The sequence below is a fragment of the Pagrus pagrus genome (genome assembly GCF_965226575.1).
Source record: "Pagrus pagrus genome assembly, chromosome: 12".
NCBI lineage: Eukaryota > Metazoa > Chordata > Actinopteri > Spariformes > Sparidae > Pagrus > Pagrus pagrus.
In genome coordinates this window covers 3,443,790-3,469,270 of record NC_140196.1, presented here as the reverse complement: position 1 = coordinate 3,469,270, position 25,481 = coordinate 3,443,790, and the positions used below count along the sequence as shown (strand labels likewise).

The following is a 25,481-nucleotide window of genomic DNA, read 5'->3' as shown; positions in this document are numbered from 1 at the left end:
AAGTTCAATTTCCTGATTATACTGTTCTTAAATACTTTTACATTTTGAATACAGGACTTTTACTTTGAAGGTTCCACGTTGGTTAACATCGACTGGAGAACAGAAAGGTGCACAGCGGTGTTATTAGTGCCCAAGTAAAGATATTGTGTTAAAGTCTTAAAGTATCTGATTTGACATATATTGAAAGTAATTTTTCTGGTGATAAAAGTACTTATTTATAAAAAGTACAAGTAAAAGTAACTTAAACATGTACATGTATGTGTGAACTGAACACTTAGTGGTGACTTGGCGACCTCAGATCTGATATTCAGCATTTTTTCTGATTCTTTCTGATCTCAAAACTGTGCTAATGTGCAGTACTTGAGTAGATGTACAGAGTTTTGTAAACTAGTAATAAACATTAAAATTCATTTCTAAAAGAGACAGGAAGTCAATGCAAACTGCTGTTTAACTATCTTTTAACCGTGGTAGCTGTATTTTTGTGTACTTCCTAAATGTGAAGCAGTGATGCTTATGTGTTAACGAATGGAAGAAGAGATGAATTTTACATCAGAGCGAGCCCGTAAGATGGTTTTATTTTGAAATGCAGTACCGGAAGTCTCTGTGCTCATCACTGCTGACTTTACAGCTGAAGGCAGCTGCGGATAACTGATCTGTCTGCACATTCAGCTCTGTGGAGGTGACCAGTGTGGATACAAGGCATCACCGGCTCTGGCTTCTTCATCCTCCTCTTCCTCCTCCTCTAATTCTTCTTCTTCCTTTTTTTTTTTTCTTTTTAATGGAATTAAAGAAACCCTCTGAGCCGGTTCACAGGATGAAACAGTCTCAGGTGGAGTTTAAATGAGTCCTGGAGTCCTGTTATAGATTGAGTTTCTCCTGTTGGGACATCAGTGGTTTTTCTACCTGAGGAGTAAAAAAAGATGAAAGTTTGGATCTTTGTCACCTTGTGTTTCTCCACGTGGACGCTCACGGTGAGTCTCTTTTCTACACCATTTACAGCCAAAGATTTTAATGTCACTGAATACTAGTGGTGTTTTATTTAAAGCTCAGGTGATAATGTACACTGACAATTTTCAAGGGGGAAACAACAAAAGTGTTATTGTCAAGACCAGCAGTGAAACATCGTCATCATTTATATTTCTGATAATATTCCAGTGATATGGATGATTGTGAGGTATTATTGGGATCATTTCCTGCCATTTTTATGTTAATATTTCTGTTTTTTTAGACCTGTAATTGTGACGAGGCGGCAACTAATTATCTCTCATTATCTTCTCCATTAAACGCTTAATGGATTGGTCTGTAAAATGTCAGGTAAAGGTGAGCGATCAGTTTCCCAAGAGCACAAACTGACGATGTTTGAATAATTGTGTTAGCCTGGTTTCTATTTGCATATTTGCTGTTTTTCCACAGTGTTATATTTCATTTCAGTAAATGGGATTGTTTGTTGAGAGCGCTGGTTCTTCACCCCAGGATGAGATAATTCCCAGGAGTCAGCAGATGGTTGTGGAGAAGAAATGAAATCACATATTTTAGACCGGGGAGTAGTTTTTATGAGGCCAGTCTGCAGGATGTGATGTGAGCAGTCAACGTTTCTGCAAACCACAAGGTTGATATTTGCACCAAGTGTGGCACATCATGTTCACATCATGTTCACATCATGTGCGTATTAGCCACCTTTTACATTGGGAGGTGGAGGGGATGCTGGTGCTGTTCAAGTCACACTACCTGATATTTTTTAAGGATGCCTGCAGGCATTTCCAGGACGTTTTTGTTGCGTTTAAACTGGATGTTTTGAGAGGACCTGGGGATATTTCCAGTCGTTTTCGTGGTGACAAAAAAGTTGGACCATCAAACCATATTTTACTGAGACAAACCAAGTGTTTTTTGTGCCTAAACCTAACCTGTGACGAGAGAGAAATAGAAAATTCAACCTGAACAGATGTAAAGTTGCAGCATAAAGAAGCGTGTGTTTGTGGGAGTCAAAGTGTGTGTTCATGACTTCTGATAAGAAACCCCAATGTTTTTCAGCTTAGCACTTTCTGGGTTGCAGTGTCTTTTAGGGACTGCAGATTGAAAAGGTTTAGATCAACCACTTGTGCAGACGAAACCAGTTTGAATATATCAGCTTGGGCTTTGGAAAAATGCAATTTACTTTTTTAATTTTGAATCAATTACTACGATGAATCACATATGAAAACAATCAATAGCTGCGGACTTAGTTGTGTTTTGTCCAACCAGCTCTCTAAAGCACATCGCAAACGTCTCCTTAAGCCTTGAAAAAATGTTTTCCATTATCTTCTGACAACACAACAGAGAAACAAAAAGGCAGATTAATAGATGATGAAAATATTTGTTTGAGGTCGAGGTTGCCTGAAAGCGTTTCTCTTTTCATTAATTAAGATAATTTGTGGACATAATCTCCACACGTCCTGCAGCTATTATCCCACTTCTGTTTCCAGTCTCTCACACTTTATCTGCCCTTTTACCGTGATAAACAGTGCTGTGTGTGTGTGTATGTGTGTGTGTGTGTGTGTGTGTGTGTGTGTGTGTGTGTGTGTGTGCGTGCCTCCTATGACTAAAAGCAGACCGGGCTGTCAAAATGTTGTCGTCGCCCAAAGCAAATGTGAGGGTCTAATTATCTAACAGATGAACACTGCCACCCCAACGTACACAAAAATCTGTTCACATAAGCTCAGAGTCTTCTGTCGCCCTCTTCGGTTCCTGCAGGGCTTTTCTTGCTCTCTCTTGCTCAAGGGCACTCCAGAAGGACAGATGGACACTGATGTCAAACCTGATTGCTCGGTTTGGCTATAACTTGGCAGCCAAATCCCACGTGTCATATTAATTACTTGTATATTAGCTCACTGTCCTGTGCTGGAGCTGGAGAGGATGGTGTTGGTTGTGGCAGCTGAGGCAAAACAGCTGCTAAGCCAGGGACCACTGTTCAAGACTGTGTTTTGAATGTGTAAGCGTGAAACCACTGGATGTATTAACAGGACGTTTTTGATGCCGTGAGCACAGCGTACTAAAAATAAAATTGAAAATAGACATACATAAAATACATAAAACATAAATTGCCATCGTTTATTATGCCGATTAGGTTCAACTGGGGCATTTTTTTTGCTTTTTAAAAAGCTTTTTCGAATTTCAAATGTTCCTTTTTTCCTTTATTTTCCCAGTAAATTTCAAATAAAGTCAATGGAGTTTGGTATGAATGTTGTATTCACGGCCAAAGAGCCTGGATCGTTACATCGACATGTCAGTCTGAAGCACTGCTCTTACAGGAGACATGACATGATAGACATTTTGGATGCTATCTGAGTTAATTTTCTCTATCGGTGACATCTTCATCCTCCCGTCCCCAGACTGAGAACCACTGGGTTAAGCTAATATTTGCTCCTGTACTGTACTGTGCTGTATTTGTTAATTCCCCCTGTGTATGTCCCAGTTTGTGCATATTATCTGCAGCCGCGTTGACACCAGAAGCCAGCAGGGACTCAGGTGTGAACAGACTCCCGGCCACAGCTCATCTGTCTGAGCAGCCAGACCCGACTCAGCACACTGGACTTGAAACAGAATTAATGAGAAGCAGAGGAGGGCTCACATCGAAACAACTGCAAAATGTATGACTGCAGGTCATCCGTCTTGACTTTATCTGATATTATTTGGCAGAAGAAATGGTAGCGGATGCCTGAGTTTTATATTGCCGACACATCTGCTGAACAATATCGTTTTAAAATATGTGTTTTGTGTCCTGAAAGGAGGATGAAGCCTTTATATAACTCTTTAAATTATCAACTCTCAAACCATGAAGGGGGACAAACCGATGCATGTGTTCATGAGCTGCACAACACAGAAGCCTCAGGAGAAGAAATAAAACATCTTCATGTATAGATGGTCGTTCTGTCGTACCATCCAGCTCTGTTACAACCACATTAATCTACAGGTAATCCCTGTAAGAAGACAATGAAGCAACTACTGAAGTTAGACACTTGCGTTAAAAAAAAACCCAGCAGAGGAGGAGAACCTCCCAGGTTTCCATTTCAGGAAAATCTCTTTATGCCAATTAACAAAACGAGGAACAGCAGCATGTTTAATTCTGTTAAAGGTTTATGTTTATTTGCAGAGAACAGCCGTTCATCGACATCACTTCTAACAGGAAGTTTGACACGCTGCAAACATTTTCACGCACTCTGTGACCAAAGAGGAGCCGAAGGAATGAAGACGTCATGTTTCCTCCTCGCTAAAATGAAACGAACTGATCAAAGAGAATGTAAAATTAACTACAAGACTCCTCCTGACACAATTCTCCGCGCTGCTTTAATCGACATGTCGACACGGAGGCGTTGCATTCTCTCACGTCCTCTCTGGCGCCTGAGCCGCGATGATCGGCGTGTGCCCGATTCGCATTCTCGGCAGACTTTGAAACAGTTTTAAGGAACAAAAACAGGAAGAAAATAAAAGTTTTTGCCGGACTTTCTGAGTGAGACCTGCTTTTAGAAAATAAGCCTTCCATTGTTGTGGAAAATAATAGATCCGGGAGCCAAAAATCAATGTCAAAACAATGCCCACTGCTCCCGTCTTTTACTTTCGCCGATCGGCCGTACATTCAGCCGTCAGCTCGATCGATTCTAATTGGATGTTTTCCAAACTAAAGCCATGAAACAAGCATTTGAGAGTCAGTCGATTTCCGGAGAGGAGAGATAAAATGGCACACAAGCGCTGTAATGAAGGGGAACAGCTGGAGATGTTTCCTTCACCAGAGGTTGAACGCTGATGGAGAGGTCGAACAGTTTGTACGAGCGCGGCAGAAGGCTGATGACAATAACCACCTGTCAAGTCTGTCTCTGGGTCAGCCGGGTCCAGGATATGCAGCGGGGTGCTATGACAACAGCACATTACCTCGGAGAACAGGAGTCACACAGTCATTATTTACACGACCGCAGGAGGACATTTATCAGAGAAAGGTAAAAATAGGCAGTGCTTTTTTCGTGGTAGTTGGATGAGAGAGACGTACGGCTCATACCGTGTGGCCATTAGCATGTAATTACATATTAAAGGTATTTTTAATGAGTGAAGGTTGATGAAAATGGCGAAATTGCAAAGAGACATTCCTTCATGTGACACAGAAGTTTTCACGCTCGCTTGAGATGTTTGTTGCCTTTTTTGAAAACAAGAGTTAAAGCACGCAGTCGGAGATGGAAACACCTTTTTTGAGTAAGTTCTGACGACCCAAACACCCGACCCACGGCTGATCAGATGTTTCCACTCTGAGAGAAGAGATGAAAAATAGATCAAAACGGTCTCGACATCGTTCCACACAAACCCAACAGGAATGTCATATTTTCCACTGTTTGATGTTTCACTGGAGCTGGAAATGGAAACCTGGTTAATGAGTCAGTTAAAGAAGGTTTCCCACCTGTAGTTTGGTCCATTTGGACCAGATCAGGGCCGGGCAGTATATATATATCATATACTGAAGGGAGCCAAGGATGATAGGTGGAGGTTAGGGGTTGGTGGAGAGGTTCATTCATTGGACTTTCATTCAGATGACCAGCATTGGTGTTGTGTAAAGCTGTGTGGTGACTGCGTTTTTTTAAGGAGGTAGTTATTTTGAGCCAGCGTTGTAGGCGAGGCGTAAGGTGACAGTGACACTGTAGACTGGCTGCTCCATTTCACAGTTTCCATTTCTTCCTCCGAGTAACAGCTACCAACAAGACAATGCAAAAAAATCTCTTCTTCGACTACACACCTGGAAGCGTGTTGATAAAAGGTGCTGTATCGTAGACGACCGGACGTGTTTCAGTTTATTGAGGACGTTTCACCTTCATCCAAGACGCTCCTTCAGCTCAGAACTGATCATTTAGTGAAAGCAAGTTTATAGCAAACTAATCTAAATGCCGATGGTGTCATCACGTGATAATGAAGCAATAAAACGCAGATAAAATAAATGACGAGTTAGAGTGAGGACCAAATCCCTCAAGTTTTTCTAGATGTTCATGTCATTGGGTTGAATTTAGTGCCTTTTTCCAAAGCACCAGATGTGTTGTTTGCATCTCCTGTGGTATTAAATGATTAAGAGCGTCTACATAAAGAACAGCAGGGCTGATAGAGGACAGCAGGGGGGGATTAGCGCAGGTATTTCCACCTCCAGAAGGATCAACAGGAAGCTTCTGCATCCACAAAAAACCTACACCACAGTCAGGCATTGTCTCTTCCAATTATGAACCGAAGGGGCCCACTGCGAATTTAGTGTTGCCTTTAAACAACCAGGCATCAGGGAATCGGTACAAAATCTCTACTCCCACTTTAGCAGCGATCAAAGACACACACACCTTCTGTAACGGGGGAACAACAGAAGGGGGAAGAGCTCCAAAGCGAGACCGCTTTAAGCCGACAATCAATTCTCCGAAGATTTAAGCGTCACTTTGAAGTTTGATCACCGTAACAACTCATTAAAACTTCCACAGGCTTTTAGAAATGCTCAGCAGTCGCCGGCCCGAGCGAACGAAATGTTCAGATTGCAGGCGTACGTCTTTTCCTGCTGCAGACGACCACAGTTTGCAGACGGAGAACATTCATTTAAAGCTGCATAAACAAAGCTGGATGGATCAAACACATGAGGGGCTTAGATCTGCCGGATGCAGTGATGGATATATATTTTACGGTTTTAGTCCAAAGTAATGAAAGTTTATGTCACTTATGTTAACTTACGTCATATATGTTAAAAACTAATCACCCGTCCAAACACCCCGACCGCCACCCAATCAGACTTTATGTGTCACATAATAAAACATGATTATTTTTCAACAGTGTTTTGTAGCAGTTTTTGCGAGGGCAGAGACAAATTACGTTTTTTTTGAGCAGAAAACATTAAGTATTTTGTCATTTAGTCCGGAGGATTTGTGGGTTTATCCGTCTAACCAGGACTTCAGACACAGATACAGACTGTGAGCACAGACTTCGATGGTATCAAACCCTGACAACCATCGACAGCCCACGCTGTGCACGGCCTCACATGCAGGGGAATGTTTACTTTACAAAGTACATTACATGGCAGAGTCGTACAGGATTAAGATCCCAGACATCCTCCACAATTATTACAAATGGTCCTCAGTCCTGCGTGAATTTGGGCTTCAGTCTCCACCGTCTCCTCTGAGGAACATGTGTCTCTTTAGCTGATAGTTGTCGTATTTTCTTTCACCAGCGAGTGTGTTTGTGTGCCTGCTGTTTGGTGCCGGGCAGCTGGCTGCCAGCCGGTTTTTATCGGAGCTTGTTTGCAGTGGGGTGGCAGGAGGGCTAAAGATTAAACTCAGATAATGTTAGAAAAGGAAAATGAAAAACATGTGTAGCATAACATAAAGAAAGTTCAAAGTTTGTCTCGTATTGGAGTGAGGAAATCTGCTGATGTGGACCTGAGGTAAGAGGAGCAACTAAGGTCCAGCAGGGCTGAGTGAGCTTTCACATCAATAATTCAGAGTTCACTCATCGAGCTCGTAGTTAAACTAAGCTGATATATGTTAGAAGAAGGCTTTTTGAGAGGGAGAGACATGAAAGAAGGCCTTTTCACACATGTATAATTGATTGTTGTCAAATTTAGACCACCTCTCTGACTCTGAGTCCACTCCTCCATTATGTCTCCATTACCTGACACACTGACACAGAAAACATTTTATTTATTCATGTTTTCATTTACTGAGTTATGTATTAGTGCTTTTTAACATGCAGGCAGGGGATCAATACATCAGCTTTTTGGTGGAAGATCATTTCCTGAAGTAAAAGCAGCAATACAACAAGTGTAAAAATATTGTTTTCAAAGTAAAAGACCTGCATTCAAAATCCTACTTAGCATCAAAATATACTCAAAATATACTCAAAATATTTTACTTTATATACTGCTGGGTATCTGAATCTATAATAATGTAACAAATGATTAGTGGATTTATATTTTATATAAATGATCTAACATCTGCTGCGTAACTACAGCTTTGAATACATGTAGTGGAGTAAAAATGACTATTAATATTTGCCTCAACTATATAGAAGAGTAAAAGAAGTAGAACAGAGAAATTGCTAAGAACAAGCACATCAAAATCACACTTGAGTAAATGTACTTAGTTACATTCCTTAAACCAACAGCGACAGAAGTGTGAGTGTAACTAAATCCATTAAAATGTTCTGTGTACTTTCCACCACTGAATGTTTTATCAGTAAATGTACTTAGTTACACTCCTTAAACCTTCAGCGACAGAAGTGTGAGTGTAAATAAATCCATTAAAATGTTCCGTATCATGCAATGATCATTATTCACTATTACGATGTAAAATATTACTGTACTACGTGTATTTTGTGAGGGTGTCGGTGATCGTTTCTCATGTTGGAGAGCTGTTTGTTGTCTTTGTATTTAGGCCACAGAAAGCAGCGAGGCAGAACCCATTATGATTAAGCACAGAGCTGTGATTCCTCGTGTGGACTTGCTTACCAACAGTTGCTTTTGTGCCGAGAGCACGAACGCGAACACAATGAGAAGAAGCGCTCGCTTGCATTATACGCAGCAGGCACACAACAGAGCAGAAGATAATAGAGGTACTAAAAATATTAACAGCTCTCTCCGGTGTTGGTGTCTTCTAGTTCTCATAATCCACTCGGCTGAATGGCTCTTTGTGCTGTAAATCATGTCGGAGCATAACAGCATCGGATAAATAACACAAAATGGGATTGACACTGCTTATTGTCCCAAACTCTGTCTTTGTCCAAAGAAATCCCATGAAAAGATCAAAAACTAATCATTCGTACGGATTATGTTAAATCCTTTTCAACAGAACATTTAATTTCAAACAAACAAACTGCTCATTCATTTCCCAAAACATTCGGATACGTTACTTTTCCAGCAGAAATGACTCAAACGGGAAGAAACGGTGGTATTTTGGGGGACTCATTTCAGTGACGGATTAAGACCCAGTTATTGCTTTAGTGAGTGTGCGTTGCAGCAGGACGGTGTATGTAAACTACACTAGTGAAGGAGCATGTCTCCTAGTTTTTTGATAACATTTTGGAAAACAGTGGAGCTCTGAGGCACAGAGGCAGAAGATACATCAGGCTGCCTGTGCATCAAACTTTGAAGCGTTGGGCCGCTGACCTGCTGCTGTATCTGCGGGTGAGAACGGGCTGTTTTGTGCGTGAACCTCACCAGACCACGAGCACGGCGCTGTCACAAAGTTCAACCTAAAGAAACGTGGCGTTGCAACATGTCAGCGGTTTTGCTGAAATAGCCAACATCGATTCTGGTTTGTGTTGCTTATGCAGTGGTAGGTTTGGTGAGTCTGAGCTCATTGAGTGAAACCCTGAAGCAGATGGTGAAGCCGGCACGGAGTTGTGCCTCAGGGCCGGACTCTGAGGTCAACAGTCATAGCTGTGGATCCTCACCGAGGCTTGTTTTATTCATATGACTTAAATTTAGGGCAGCTGGCGCCTGCAGGTCACAATAGCAAGCTTGTTACCCAAAGGACCAGCTGGAGAAATGAATGAGCATCGGCCTTCCCTCCCCTCCTGCTAACCAGCTCTGCACGGCGCGCTTGAGCAAGGCACTGAACCCTAAACAGGTCCCGTGTGAATTCCTCAGGACGGAGAGAAGATTTTTCTGAGATCGCAGATGCTGAAATTGAGATAAAACTTAAGTTACCATATCAGACGTGGAGCAAGAAAATGAGCTAGTGGTGCTGCGAGTCGCCCCTGCAGTGTGATTACTGCGATAAAAGAAATCAGGAAACCACATTTTCCTAATCTGATCGACTGTAGAGGCTTCGCTGCCCACAAACACATCTCTGATAAGGACTGTGAACACTCTTTGTATCAAGTCTTTGCTGTGGGAATCAGATGCACGACTACAGCTGCTCATTTGTTCATGTCTGATACCACACTGACTCTCGAGGCGGTTCGCTGAGGCTGTGATTCAACAACATGTTGGGGATTTATTTATTTTTCACAGCGTTCAAAAGAAGTGTTTGTTTGCTCCAACCTGCCGTTTCAGCAGTAGATTTATTAGAGTGTGACACACATTTAAATTCTGTAATGAAGAGGGGAGTTCAAATCTTTCCTCGACTTTAGCTTCAGGTCACACAGGACTGACTGAGGCTGCCTTTACGAGGCACGTTGATTAGTGCCTCTAGATTTCCAAGCAAGCGTATATGAGGCGAAGAAACAGGGGAACCGAGAGGAGCTGATAGGCGGGGGGGACACTGGGAACAGTGCAGGGCGAACGAGGCTGATGCAAGGCACAGTAAAAACCAACGGGTCGGGTGATATTGAGAAGACAGCGTCTGTGGCAGTCACCATTTTGCTATTGTTCTCCTCCTTGGTTTGTGCACACAGGTGGACAACCTTTTTCAAACGCTGTTTCGTGTCACGATGCGAAACCAGTCAGCTCGGTGCGGCGGATGGATTCAAAAGTCGGAGGCAAAACTTCTCATGCATGAAATACTGGAATTGGCCGGGGCAGCCGTCGAGGACTGTGATAAATACGTCGCTTCTGCATCGTATACACACACACTGGCTCTCAGACAGATGTGGGAAATTAGGCCTGTGAAATGTCTTCAGACACCACAGAGGAAGAGAAGCAGGGAGCAGAAAGACAACAGAGGAGTGAAATGAAGAAGTGGAATTGGTAGAAGCCACTAAAAGCAGCGTCTGACACAGACTGATGTGCGAAAAGAAAGAGCGAGCCAAGCTGTGTTTCCATCCAGCTGTAAAATAAATTCCCCCTCCATGTTCACGTGTAAATACACGTCAGAGCGGCTGGCTGCTGTGTTACACTCAGTGATTCAGCCCTGGTGTGTATCCACTTTGTTAAAGTTTTTCCATGAGCTAAACAATCACTGTCAGGAGAAACACTCGGGTGAAAAGGAGGCAGAGGTATTTCACAGCTTCTGGTTCGTCTGGGAGTCGGCAGAAGAAGAGCGGAGTAGTAAGTACGAGCAGAAAGAGCCACCACGGATGTTTTTCAGCCACTTTTCTGCAGGCAAAGCATGTCTTTTAAGCCAAAATATAACCAGTGTACAGCACAGTGTTGCCACAACATAAGATTGAAACACGTAGTTTCAACATAAATACATGTTAAGTCTCAACATACGTGTGAAAGCTCCTCCTGAGGGCGCCGTGTTAGTGTTTCACGAGTTGGGAATAAGACTCGACAATCAACTTTCTTTACAATATGGACGTACATGCTGATGTCCTGATGCACTGAATAAATACCACCACGGGTAACTTCAGATTCCTTTATTCCACTGACCTCCTCAGCATATTTTTTTGTATTTTATTCATATTTTATTCATTGCTCGTCTATCTTTATGTCTACACGTTACAGTATGTTTTACTATGTGTGCGAGGCAAGCTGTCCCCTGGTGGGATTAATAAAACTAAATCTGAATCTGAATCTATTTCTAAGACATTTCTGTTCTGGACGGATAGCAAACAACCAAATGTTGTCACATCATTTTTCTTTGATGAATTAGTTTCAGTTGCTGGTTTTTATTTTACACAAAGGAATTATCTTTAAAACTTGTGACCTGTGTGATACTTTATGATATCGCAGCTCTGTCACTCGGTGTATTAAGCATGTTTTTACAGGTCTGGTGCCACATACGGGATGACTATTATCTCACCTCCCAACACATCTGTTGGAGGTGATAACGTTCAGGTGCTATGGACATGTAATCCAAGTCTAGTTGAAAAATGTGGAGAAAAGTCGGGTTAGTGTCTCGTATCCCGTCCTGGGAATGAGACTCGACAATCAACAATCAACAATCGACAATGTGGTACGTTTAGGAACAGCTGGGACAAATCCTACTGACTCTACCTTTAACTTTAATAGTCTTTGAATTATATTAATATAAAGCTAAAGCTTGTGTTAGCTTTGACCACAGATATCCTTCAGAGGGAGACTTTTTACTCTGATACTCTGAGTACATTTCAGAGCCTGTACTCTATTACTTTATCTGAACTTCTACTGGAGCAGAGGATGTGTGGACTTTTGCCACATGTGGGAACGATGGACAAAACCATGAGGTCATAACTGAATCACTAACATGTTGCAGCTCCTCGCTGTCCCTGCAGACTGGTGGTGTTTTGCTGCAGGGAATCAGATGAATCAGACTTTAGATTTCAGAAGTACTAATCCAGATGGAAGCAGCTGAAGCCACTCTGGTGTTAACATGTTGTTTCTGCTCTCTGTGCCAGTGACATCAGAATATTCCTCCTGTATCAACAACAGTGATGTAACCAGACGCCACTGTTTATATGAGTCTGTGTTTCTGCCGGGACCACATGCAGGCTTGTTCTTCTTCAACACAGACTGATGCACACACTCTGCTCGTGCAACGGCTGCAAAGTTACGGAAACACACACACACACACACGTACGCTGACGACGTTGGACGGTTTGTTTGCAATATCTCTCTGCACACACACACACACACACACACACACACAAACAAACATTCATAAAGAGGGAATGTTGGCCGGTCAGTTTAAGCAGCTTATCTTGACCCTGTATTAATCTGTCAATCATAACCATGACTTTCTATCTGTGTATGAGCTCTGAGTACTTTTTGAATCGCTTTTATTGCCAAGTAAGTTTACACATGCGAGGATTTTGCTGTAAAAATATATATATATATAGTGATGGGATGTATCACTGTTAATGGTAGCGTAAAAAAAAAGAAGTTTTTAATGTGTTTTAATGAATGAAGGCGTCTTTGTTTCAGGTTATGCAATCATCTTAAAATGACAAAAACATAGTTATCAAAGGAGACGCATGCTAAAATAATAAATAATAAAAATAAATCTATCTGGAGCGAGTGTGAACAGTGAGCGCCTCCATGTCTCACGGTTTTCTTCTGTAAAATGGTGGTTTGTGCCCTCTGGGTCGGCAGTGAGCTGCTGCCTCAGGTGAAGGATGTCTCGAGTCTCGTTCCTGAGGGTAAACTGGAGCCTGGGATCAACAGGTGGATCGGTGCAGTAATGAAGGTGTTGTAGCAGACCACTGTGGTGAAGAGGGAGCTGAGCCAGAAGGCAAAGCTTTCAACTTACCACTCCAATCTGAGTTTCCACCCTCACCTATGATCCCGAGCTTTGGGTGAAAGAGTGAGAATGTGGTTGAAACACGTTTCCTCTGTATGGCGTCTGATCAGGGCGCCGCCTCCTGCGTCTTCCTTCAGAGGTTTTCTGGCCACGTCCGAGCGTTAGGAGACCCTGGAGGAGACACATAACACACTGGAGAGATTATTTATCCAATCTAGCCTGGAGCACTTTGGGATTCTCCAGGAGCAGCTGAAAAATATCGCTGCGTAGAGGGACGTCTGGACGGCCTCGCTCAGCCTGCTGCCTCCAGCGCCAGAGAGAAGGATGGATGAATGTCTTTAAATCGATTCAGTCTGTGTTTTTCTCGTTCTCAAGGGATTTCTGAGGTTATTTACTGGTTGAAATGAACAGCAAACGTTTTCTGGTCGAATCCAGACTGCTAATAATTCTTCTTTTCGTTGTTAAAGAGAAAGGAGAGAATCATCCCATCCCTCGATATTTAAAGTTTTTATTGCATGACACCTGGCTGATTCTTTCGCTTCACTTCCTCCGCAGGTTGATGGGCGGCATCCAACCTGTAACTTCCTGTTGGAGGTGGAGAGAGACCAGGCGGAGTGTCTGAGGAGGCTGAGGGAGGAGGAGGCTGCCAACAGCGATAAAGGTCACAATCACTCAACCGAGCTGCAGTTAGAAACTTTTTTATTTTACTCGAGCAACACAGAGAGAAACTTCAAACTAAAAAAACTTTGTGGAGCTGAACTGGATCTGAGAACAAGAAAGTTGGAGCAGAAGTCGAGTGCGTGGCCTGAATGAGCTCTCATACGTGCAGTCTGTACATTGATTCGAGCCTCTGCTGTGCGAGGACGTGAGCAGCTTTAATATGAACTTAAATCACATTTCTGTATTCGGTTTTTTCTTCTCAAAATGAAAACAAAAAAAACCCAGCAGATTCCAGTTCAGATTCCTTCCTCTCATTGAGCAGATACATGCAGGTGACTGTAAATCCTGTGTGATGTAGCTGTGAATGTATGTGATCACACCTGATCTGACACCTTCAGGGTTGACATGTCTGCGTTCGATGAAAATCTGCTGTGATCTTTTCTCAGCCCGAATTCATTTTTCAGTGTGCAGACTTGTATCTGGACCTTCTTTGAGAAAAATCATCTTAATTATTTCACATTTATTTTCATTCAGTCGAAGGTCAAACCTCGGATCAGGGATCAACTCCTGAATAATGTACGGGACTTCTTTTTTTTTTAAGAAAACAGTAAATATAGTGTGTTAAAGAGTTTATAACCTGATATATTTCTATATTTTAAACCTTCTCACAACTTATATTCTTTGATTTCAGTCACGTCCTCTGTTGCTCGTACACGTCATATTGATTACAAGGACAGAAAAACAAACTTTGCACATAATAAACAATCATTTCCTGTGTTTCTGTGCAGATTCTCACAGTGCGGGTTGCCAGATATGGTCTGATATGACCCAACGTTTTTATTGTTTTTGGTTTTCAAATCGTTTATTTGTTAAGCACCAATCAGACATTAGGACATTTAAAGCACAGAAATAAGACGTTAAGAAAATGCGACAATAAAACAAAAGAAAGCAAACAATTACAGATTAAAAGGAAGTTCTGTATTTTATTTATTGTAAAGACACTTAACCTTTAATTTACCTGCTCCAGATTACTCCATTAATGACTGTCACTGACCTTATCAGCTGTCTGAAGTCTTATAATAAACTTCTGAACAGTGTTTAGAAAAGTTTGGAAAGGAAACTCATTGTGATGAAGATGAAATGTGCTGCTGCTGTTTCCCTCAGAGGAAACGCTCGCGTCTGATGTAATAACCTACTCCTTACATCATCATCATCATAACGGCGCTGAAGCGGCTCGACATTTATAAAACAAGACCAAACTGTCGGTCGTATTATTAGATACTTATCATATGATCTCTTAGTTTGAGTTTGGAAATGAGAAAACTAACCAAACTTTCTCTTTACCTTCGTGTGTCATCTGCACATCTGCACTTTAAGAAACGCGTCTAAAATCGCAGCACAAAAAAGAGAAGAGGACTGGTTCTGGTTCTGGCTCTGTTCTCGTGCAATGTGAGCAAGAGTTCTGTTCGGTTCTGGAAGAAGGGAGAACAAGTTGATTCCAGAGGCAACCCGGGGACTGCAAAAAAAAAAAGAAACTGAAGAAACGAGGAAGGAAATATTTAAAAAAGCCTTTATTGTCGTGACTTAATCATTAAAAGGGCATTCATTAAAAAAGAGCCTCAGCCGGTCGGAGGCTTCACATGAGCCGGATGATAACACACCAGGTGAAACAAATTCAAGTTAATGAAGCGGTAATGAAGTTTCTTTGTGTTCTCATGTTTTGGAGGGCCTGGACCGCCACAGCTGGTGGTCTTATCTCTCGAGTGAATGTCGTACTGTTTTTTCTTTTATCTGCCACAGACTAAAGGTACGGTCGTATTTGCCCGAGTGTTCCCGCGGCGTTAACGAGCCTGACTTTCCCCTCCAGTGACGTGAATCCTCCCGCCGCCACCGCCTTAATTAAAGCTCAGCGACACGAAGTAGAGCAAAAAATAATAACACGGCTCTCGTTCTCTCCGGGGTGAAACGTCTGCTGTGGCGGAGAGCAGTTTCCTCACAGAGTCCTTTCAGTTCAATTTGTCGGCCTTCACATTCAGCCCCAGCGGGAATCAAACCCTCAACCTCAGGTTTATTCATTAATGAAGTGTACTGCCGCCAGCTGGTTTTTAAAAGGTCAAGTCAGGACTCAAGTTGAGTTTTAAAACTCCAGAACTGCTGCCGAGTCAGTCTGGAGGTGAGCTCGTTTGATAACGGCTGTTTTTCTTCGAAGCTCGGGAACGAAACTTTATCTCAGATTTTCAAAGGCACAGTTTGTAATTTCTGCTGCTCAGGGTTCAGATAATTAGTGTGGGATCATGGGAGTTATTGTCATTGTTCGACAAGCACCGTACCTGATGTGACTCGGGCAGAAGTGCTCACTGACCAAGTAAAAGTTTTATTCACTTTCTGACTCTACGTTAAAGCAACAGGCGACCAAATGAAACACCGAATGTCTGTACAAAACTTCATGGCGATATTGAAGTCTGATCCCTGGTGCCTAAAAATACTTCCTGAGTGACAACGTGAAGTCACCTGCTGCTTCCTTTTGCCTGCCGCGAGGTTTAAAGTGCAGGAGATTCACTCTGTCGCCACCAGATCTCACCCACTTCTGTGCTCGAGGTCATGATCCCTCACTGGATATATGAAATCTGGGATGCAGCACAAAAAGAAAATGGAGTTTGCCTTCAGAGCGTGCATTCAAACATTTGATTAAAAGGGTCTGTGGTCGGAGGAGGTTAATGGAGTCCCGTCGTACAGGTCGGATAAAAGAAGTCGCTTTGTTTAACTAGCTGCGTGAAATTGAATTAGTGCGACGCTGAAAAAAAAAAAGGGCACGGTGCTCAGTCGGCCGTCACTTTCTGGTGAATAAAGAATAAAAATAGCATGAAGCAGAAAGAGAGAGAGAGAGGGGGAGGACTTCCCTGCAGAAATTGTGTGTTGCTGTGCATTTCTTAAAGACGGTCCGGCCCTCCGATGTGTTTGTGAGTGTTTCTGTGAAAGTGCACGAAGAAAAGAACGGATCACTTAGCGGGTAGATGCAGTTCCCCTCATGCACTGATGAGTTTGGATTTGTGTCGGAGCCGTTTTTACCCCAAAGACATCTGTTCTCCCGCTCCTCCTCGTCTCCCGTCCTCTCGTGCCCTCTCAGCGTCTCTGTTGCTTCTTCTCTTTCACCGACCCGTTTTTCAAACCACCTTATTTTCCTCTCCGTCTCTTAAAAAAACCTTTTTCAGCGGTCCGATGAGCTGATTTTCACAAGTGAGGTTTAGATGAGAAGGACCAGCTGTGAGGAGGAAGGACGGTCAGCGCAAATTCATTCAGACAGCGGATCAGAACAGTTCTTATACACCTGACACGAAGGTACGACACCGGGGAGAGAGAAAGAAGAGCTGGCAGGAGAGTGAGTTAGAGAGGCAGAGAGTAAAATCAAAGGTCAATACTGTAGAGTACTTTTACTCCACTACAGGTTAGAGGTGAATACTGTAGAGTACTTTTACTCCACTACAGGTTAGAGGTGAATACTGTAGAGTACTTTCACTCCACTACAGGTTAGAGGTGAATACTGTAGAGTACTTTTACTCCACTACAGGTTAGAGGTGAATACTGTAGAGTACTTTTACTCCACTACAGGTTAGAGGTGAATACTGTAGAGTACTTATACTCCACTACAGGTTAAAGGTAAATACTGTCGAGTACTTATACTCCACTACAGGTTAGAGGTGAATACTGTAGAGTACTTTTACTCCACTACAGGTTAGAGGTAAATACTGTCGAGTACTTTTACTCCACCAAGGTAAGGGCTAAATACTGTAGAGTATTTTTACTCCACTACAGGTTAGAGGTAAATACTGTAGAGTACTTTTACTCCACTACATGTTAGAAGTGAATACTGTAGAGTACTTTTACTCCACTACAGGTTAGAGGTAAATACTGTCGAGTACTTTTACTCCACCAAGGTAAGGGCTAAATACTGTAGAGTATTTTTACTCCACTACAGGTTAGAGGTAAATACTGTAGAGTACTTTTACTCCACTACATGTTAGAAGTGAATACTGTAGAGTACTTTTACTCCACTACAGGTTAAAGGTGAATACTGTAGAGTACTTTTACTCCACTACAGGTTAGAGGTGAATACTGTAGAGTACTTTTACTCCACTTACTTACTTTTAAACATTGTAGGAAAGAAGAAGACGGGGAGCAAAGAAAACATTATAATAGTAAAGTAATAATTAATATTACAAAGTATAATAAGAAAGTAAAGAAGGGAAAAGCAGGTAAGAACGAATGAAGGACAGTTTTCATCCGTTATCTTGTTTCCTTCCTGGAACAAGGAGGAAAAGGAGGAAGTAAGTAACGATGATGATTTTATGAGCTGATCTCACGTTGAATGAAAAATGTGAATCAAAGAAAGTAACTTGTAACTCCAGAGCGAGTGAGAAGCTGGAAGTCTTAACAAGCGGAAACGCACACTTGAGGAACAGGTTTTAGGCGATCACAGAGAGCAGGGAGACACTGAACGGAGGTTTTCTGGTGACACTGATGCACTTTTGTTGTTTGAAGGAGGAAGAAGGTTGTTTCGGCGTTTCGCTGCCGATGAAACTCTTTGCAAAACCTGAATTCAAAATGCGAGAGGAGATGCTGATGCTGCGTCTCCTTCTGCAGCTCCCGCACCTCAAAGTCACAACTTTGATCGTCGGCTGAACTGTGAGATTTTAATTGAGCGTGGTCCTCACCCAGTTCTCACTGTAGAAAAAACAACACTGAAAACATGAAACGGAAACAGGCGGGAGGAGAAGATGATCACTGGTTTGTTTAGCTTCTCATCCCTCCGGCTGTGTTATTATTTTTTTAACGACTCGACGCTAATCGGTTTCTTTTCCTCGCAGTGTTGTCGTTCTCCGTTACGCTCTGATGCTCCGATAGCTGCCTGTGTTTCTCTGGCGAGGATGTCGAGGCTACGTTTCCTACCACACACACTGTCTCCGCTCATCCGTCGCTAAAAAAGCCTGTCGACTGCTCAGTTTGCTGTCAGCACTTTTTGCACCCATTAAGGCTCACGCTGAAGAGCCGGGGAGCTATTTTAAGGAGCAGTTTGTTTGTTTTGTGTCTGGAGGCTGCGTGGGCCGCTCTCTCTTTATATCCCGCTCTGATGGCGTCTAAAAAGGTTGTGTTCAGAAAATCAACAGTGCTTCACGAGGATGTAGTTTCCTCGAGGTCTTGTTTTAAGACGTGCGCCGGTGCCTGTGACTCTTTAGTTGATGTTTTCTGTGTGGAAATGTTCTCATGAAGCCACGCTTTGGTTTTTGACAGCGTCCGGATGCAGAGGAGCCTGGGACAGCATAGCATGCTGGGAGCGAGCCGAAGTCGGAGAGGTCGTCACCATCGCCTGTCCGAGAGTCCTCAGGACCGTGTTCGGCAGAAACGGTAGGAAATGTGTTCATTGACAATTGATGACGAGTTACTAATTTAAAAGCCGGGGAGGTGAAAAAGAAAAAGCAACTTATTGATTTCCTAGAAGCAAAGATGAAAGATGAATAAGAGGCAGTCGGGGATTATCCAGGAAATATCCAATTTGTGCATTCGACCGTGTACGAATACATCAAACTTCATCAAATAAGCCGAGTTGTGTCCAGTAAGACCAATAAGAGGATATAACACAAAGAGAAAAATGTGTTTTTCTGTGTAAAGTTCCAGCTGTGAAGGAAAACACGAGGTTCAAGAATCAGTCTTGACCTTGGAAATGAAATCTCGCCCGCAGACTGCATCACAAATCGTGCACAGAGCCGCCGTTACGTCACGCGTCACTCGGTTGGACTGCTGTGTTGAAGTTTGCCGTTGCGGCCGTCGCCATCTCGATTTCTCTGGAGCCAGAGGTGACCAGATTCAGACGAGACCGCCGAGCTGGGGAGGATGTCCTGATCGGATCTGACTGAGAACCCGGGGACGCACCCGGAGCCCCTTGAGCAGAGTAGAGCGAGTCGCGTCATCTCGGTTTATACTCCGACGACCCGTTTTTCTTGGAGCCTCTCAAAAGTTCCTGGAAGATTTCCTCTTGGACTCTCAAGGATCCTTCATGATCCCTCGTCTTACGTACAGTATAAGTCATACACAGTAAATGTGTATCAGACAAGACAAACATTATACTGTACGATCAGATCACTGCTCATAGATCAACAGAACGACTGTCGGACCTGTGTCTCTACCCCGGCTCAGCCTCTGTCATCTCGTCCGTGTGCTGGTCGACTCCCTGCTGAATCCACTTCCAGCCACTGACCAGATGGCAGTTTTTGGACTTCCACTCCGAGACACGCTCTGATTTAGATTGATGACTCGACGTTACGTAAGCACCCAGCGGCGTGTTCAGAGCCAAAGTCTCAGGCCGAGGCTTCCCTGGTCTGGGACCGATCCAAATCCCCCCAAAGTCACAGAAATAGTAAAAAAAAAAAAAACTTTATGTAAGATGAAGATCATCCGCAGGAGGTTATTGGATGTCTTTATTTTGTTTGAAAGTGCAGAGAAAACAAAAAATTAATTAGGATTATTACCAAGGGGAGAAAATCAACATCTGGCACCGATTTATTTTTCTCGAATCAATAAATAACATTTTAAAGTTTCCCCCGACTCTTTTCTTTACTTTACTTTCCTTTCCTGAGACTTTGTTCAGCTGCACTCAGCATTACTTGTGTCCTCATTAACAGTGAATAAAGGTAAATGTGATGGGAATGTGAATGAAGTTTGGTCCGACATCTTCCAGCGCCGCTCCCTGCGGGACTTTCCACAGACATCACGACGGCGAAAACAACATCTCATCGTGTTAATATCTCTACCTACATGTGACTCGCTGTTACCCATTAAAAGCTTTCGCTCAGCCTCTGTCGTGTTTACCCTGCTGGGACACTGTGAAGAGGGTTTGTTAAGAGGGTAGTGAGGCAGAAGTGTGGTGACGTTACTTACAGTCAGTGGGCAAGAGACACTCATGCTTTTTTTTTTTTTACAGTGCATTCTGGGAAAGATGAACTTCCAGTGCATTGCAGCGATTCTGGCATCAGGACACCCAGAAAATGTCCCTCGGGAGCTTCACTGCCTCCTGGACGTATTGCTCACTTTAAACACGCAGAGTTAAACTGAGCTTCACGTTAACGGGACGTGTTTTGGAGTGACACTACTGTGGTACTTTATCTCAGACTACTATTAAAAAATACCAGAGAACAAGATTGCTAAATAATGTAGATGTTTATTAACAAATACCAGAGTGGAGGCCAAAATGAATGAAAGGATGGAGGAAGTCTGGGCCAGCCACGCAGCGGGCCGCAGGACCCAGAAGTTCACTCACTAACAAACAAAGCCAGAAAAACAGGACTACCAGACCTCCATCCTCTGTCCGTGGAAGAGGAGAGCTCCTTCTCCTCCAACCTCCCTTAAAGATAGAGCCTGATGAGCAGCACCAGAGAGACGGGAAGGAGGCCAGAGGAGGAGAAAACACAGAAGGGGGGAGAGATAACAAGACAAGGGTCAGAATACATGAACGCTCAAAAGGTCGCTTTCAACACACACGCTCACTTCCTTGTCCAGGTGTCGGCTCCTCAAGAAAACACTGTCAACGGCTTCAAATATTATCATGCGTCAGCGCCGGCGCTACCCGTGACCACAGACGTGATGTTTTCAGGTTGTCCGACCGATTCTTCAGCTTCAATTTCTATTTCTCTCTCGTCACATCGCCGTGCTTCTGCTCCGGTTAGGTTCAGACACAGAACCCACTTGGTTAAGGTTAAGAAAACATCACGGTTTGGTCGCCGAGATCACAGACGGAGATGGTTTGATGTCCCGTGAAAAATGGCTGGAAATGTCTACTCAAAAAACTGCTGTCGGCTGTTTGGCAGCCATCTCGGCTTGTGATAACTTTGTGGACCGAGCTGCGAATCCTTTTTCATTGCTTCCATCCAAAAAAACATTCAGTATCTCTTTTATAATTCACTCTCCACCACCTGCAAAACACTTTTCAAATGCTAACACACAGTTAAAAGCACGGTCAAGACAGAACGATGGCCGATTTTGTGCATTTCTGCAGTGACCATATTGAAAATATGTCGAAAATCTGGGTGTTAATGAGCGTTTCACTGAAATGCATGTTGGTAATGCAGACTGTATTCAGTATTGACTGATGCTTGACGTCTCAGTTGGTGCGGAGATGATTTTAATGTCTCTCTCTTCTTCCCTCACAGGTAACATCAGCAGGAACTGCACGTCGGCAGGATGGTCGGACGTGTTCCCAAACATCAACAGCGTGTGCGGGTCGGACATCGTCCAGGACAAGGTGCAGTAAACAATGTCGTACTCTGCTCCTCTGCGTCGTGTCGCCGCTGTAAATGTCAGAGCGGCGTTTCACCCGGACACTGATGACTTCTGACTGCGGCGGGAAAAAGCTGCTGCAACATTACATGGACCATTAGCAGCCTGTAATTGACGAAGCCTGCAGGGTCAGATGTTAATTAACACCGGTTAGTGTTGAAGGGGCCGAACCTTTAAAAGGTTAATATGTCCGACAGAAGTGTGATACGTGTTTAAGTGTGAGCAATTGTGTGTGTTTTGCGTCACTGAGTGAGAAAAACACCCGTGGAAACACCATTACCCTTCAGATTACGTTGTGAAAAAGTATTTTGATTCCGTGTTTCCTAGAAAACAGCATCCTGCAGGACACTTTCAGATCCGAACCTTCAATCAAACGTTTGATAAAAACCTGGTAACAGTTTAGTTACGTTTGTTGAGAACCTCGTCTCTTAAAAAAAATGTTTAAGGATACATAACGTTCCTGCTCCATGTGCTACACGTACATCACTGTGACAAACGTGCACAATTATTGTTACACAAAGAAAGTTTATAATGTGTAACGCTTGCCGAATTTACAAGACGGTGCAAATAATTAAGAATTTCTAAGCGACAGTTTCACAAAGTTTATAAAGTTTCTCTGAACTCAACAACTCACAGAATATTACTATTTCTCAAGGGAGTCTGGGGACTGTCAATGAGCTGACACAGAGCTGTTGTCTCACAGCTTTTTAATGAGTATGTGTGCAGCAGGTCAGGTGTCATTGTCAAAACCGAGCAGAGCCGGCCCGGGATGGAGATGGAGCTTTTTGTCCTCTCACCTTAGAAGTCGGTGTCAGAAACCCCTCCTCTCCTTCGACTGGTGGAAAATAGTCAAGTCATTAGTGTTTGCTGCTGAAGCAGAAGTGGTGGACCATCGACGGTGCTGACTGGGGTGAATCATTACCATAAAACACCTGAAGGTGTTACGAGGACAAACTTTGTGAGTGTGTTTTGTTGTTGTTTTGATCGTGCTGTGATTCTCCCTCCAGCCAAACAGTTCAGAGAAGCACAATGTTTGGCCTCGTCCGACCTTGGTGCTGATAATTGCAGCTCCCGTCCTCTTTCACCGCCGAGGTTCAGTTCTGGTCACGACCGATCTTATTCTGAATCACCCATTGTGTTTGTTCAATTAACTGTCTCCCCGTTTGTCACTCTTCCGCTTCTGTTTCTTTAACCCTTTTTCCCTTTTTTGCTTTTTGCTTTTTTGATGTCTCGGCCTGAACCCACCCAAAACATCTCGAACAATATTTCACGCCGGTCGGATCAAAGGTGCTGCACCTTCAGCCGCTGCAGGACAAAAGAAGAAAAAGATTTGTATTTCTTGTAGACTCTTCATGTTTTACCGCAATACTTCAATATCTGCGTGAAACGATTCAAAGGTGAAAGAATCCTTGAATTCTGTCAGAACATGAATGAACTTTATTATATTTCACACTTTCTGGGGAAAACACACAGTTCACAGCTTCCCTGAAACAAGCAGACTTAGTGGTGCGGGTCAGAACCAGGCTTTTCTTTTGTAAAGTGGATTACTCGACCTGAAATCAAAAGGAGCTTCATGCTCTGAAGGAATTTAAATGCCCTTTTTTTTTTTTTCGCCAACTTTCATCTGTGAGCAGGAGACGTGTGTTTGAACTGTCTGTAGCGACGTCTTAAACATGAGACTGAGAAAATGTCATTTACATCACAGCACGTGGGGAAAAACATAATCTGAAAGAAACCAAATGAGAGAAGAATTACAAGAACTGCAAATGTGTTCTGCTAATTAACCTGGACCGCAGCCGCCTGTCAGAGACAGCTTGTTCCTGTGCGTGAACACAATCCTGGTGTATGAAGAACCACAAGTTCTTCATATCTGTTGGCTTGTTTTAACACAAGCTGCGTTTCCATTAAGCATTTTGAAGAGCTTCAGTAAAAGGTTCGTACGCTCGCTTGAGGTGGTTTTAGTCCTTTAAGAATCAGAGTCAATGCAACAGATTTGCAGGATAAACTGGTCGGCTGTTTATTATAATCGCTACATTTCTTCGTCGTCTCCGGACAGCAGGCAACATGGCCGACATTAGCTGACATGCAAGAACAATTACAACTTTCCCTATTGGAAGTAATTCCTGAAGACCTCTCTCCATTTTGTCTCCTGCTTTGTTTACCTGTAGCCTCTGTTTACTTCCACATCCACGTAGCCTACACCGCGTCATCCTCTGACCAAATTACGCTTTACGTAGCCCAGTTCATTCGCTCAAAACAGTTTCAAAACTGAAACTTTAAATTTGCCTTTCTGGACTGATTTGCAGCTGTCGACAAGAGCTCCTTTACTACAACTAACAACTAAAAATAGGAATATAAACTCAGATATACACAGATAGAAATCTTTCCCTCTGTTTGTTGTTGTTGTTTCTGGCTGCGTGTTTGTGTTTGAGTCCAGAGATTTCCTATAGACAGCAGAACTGTACCCGGCACGTTCACCCGGCCAACATACCACCTGGAATGATGGCACTTGGGAAATGTCAAGACTTTTTATTTCAGACAGACCCAGTCGGTTTCTGCAAACCATGGATATGTTAAATCTTTACATTTCTTTCAGGTGAATTATCACGTTTATGTTGCGACAGCTCTGTGCCTATGGTCTTGTTAGGTTTAGGCACAAAACAACTTCGGGTTAGCGTTAGAAAAAAATCATGTTCATCATTAAACCACGTTGTTGTTGTGGACAAAAAGGACACGTGTGATCAGATCTCACTTCCTCTCTCTGGATGCAAATAAACACTTACATCGCTGGGACAAACGGACACAAAAAGAAAGAACTTAATGTATAACAGGTTTGTCACAGACAGGATACATTTATAACGTTTCTCCTTTTTTTCAGGGAGTCTTGGGACGAGGAAAAGATCATGTTCTGGCTTAAAACACCCGTTTTGTCAGCACAAACATGGCTGGAAAATGCCCCAAAGTCTGCGCAGAAATGTTTAATACCAACATTTTATTCTGGCGACAGTCGGAGAAACAAAACAACGCTCGTGTTTTTTGCTTGTTGCATGTAAATTATATCACAGAATACATTTAATCAAGAAGGAGGAAGATAAAAAAATAAGTTTTCCCAAACTCTGTGCAGATAATCAGACCTGATAGCTGATTGTTCTTCCCTCCCGCTGTCAAACTCTGTCATGTAGAGACAGAAGTGCATAAAACTGGCTTCTTTATAAATGTTTCTGTTAATGGCTAATCGGCTTCTATTCGCTAAAAGCTTTATTCAGACTTTATGTCACAATGTGAAGAAGCAGTGTCGATCTCTTCGTTCACTTCCTGTTAACGACATTTATGATGATTAACGTTTGTTGCAGTGATTACAGGAGGCTGTACAGGCAGTGCCTCACAGACTTGTGCCACATTCAAAGTTTTCTT

The 25,481-nt window shown here is 42.9% G+C and overlaps 1 protein-coding gene across 1 annotated transcript in view; it reads left to right on the top strand.

Moving 5' to 3' along the window:
• The first annotated feature begins 801 nt into the window (after positions 1-801).
• vipr2 (vasoactive intestinal peptide receptor 2) overlaps positions 802-25,481 on the top strand; it is a 38,192-nt gene continuing 13,512 nt past the window's right edge. Inside the window, exons 1-4 of the mRNA XM_084368765.1 lie at positions 802-971; positions 13,635-13,740; positions 19,029-19,142; positions 21,941-22,032. Coding sequence (XP_084224891.1) covers positions 921-971; positions 13,635-13,740; positions 19,029-19,142; positions 21,941-22,032 — 363 coding nt within the window. The 5' untranslated portion in view covers positions 802-920. The remainder of the gene's footprint in view (positions 972-13,634; positions 13,741-19,028; positions 19,143-21,940; positions 22,033-25,481) is intronic.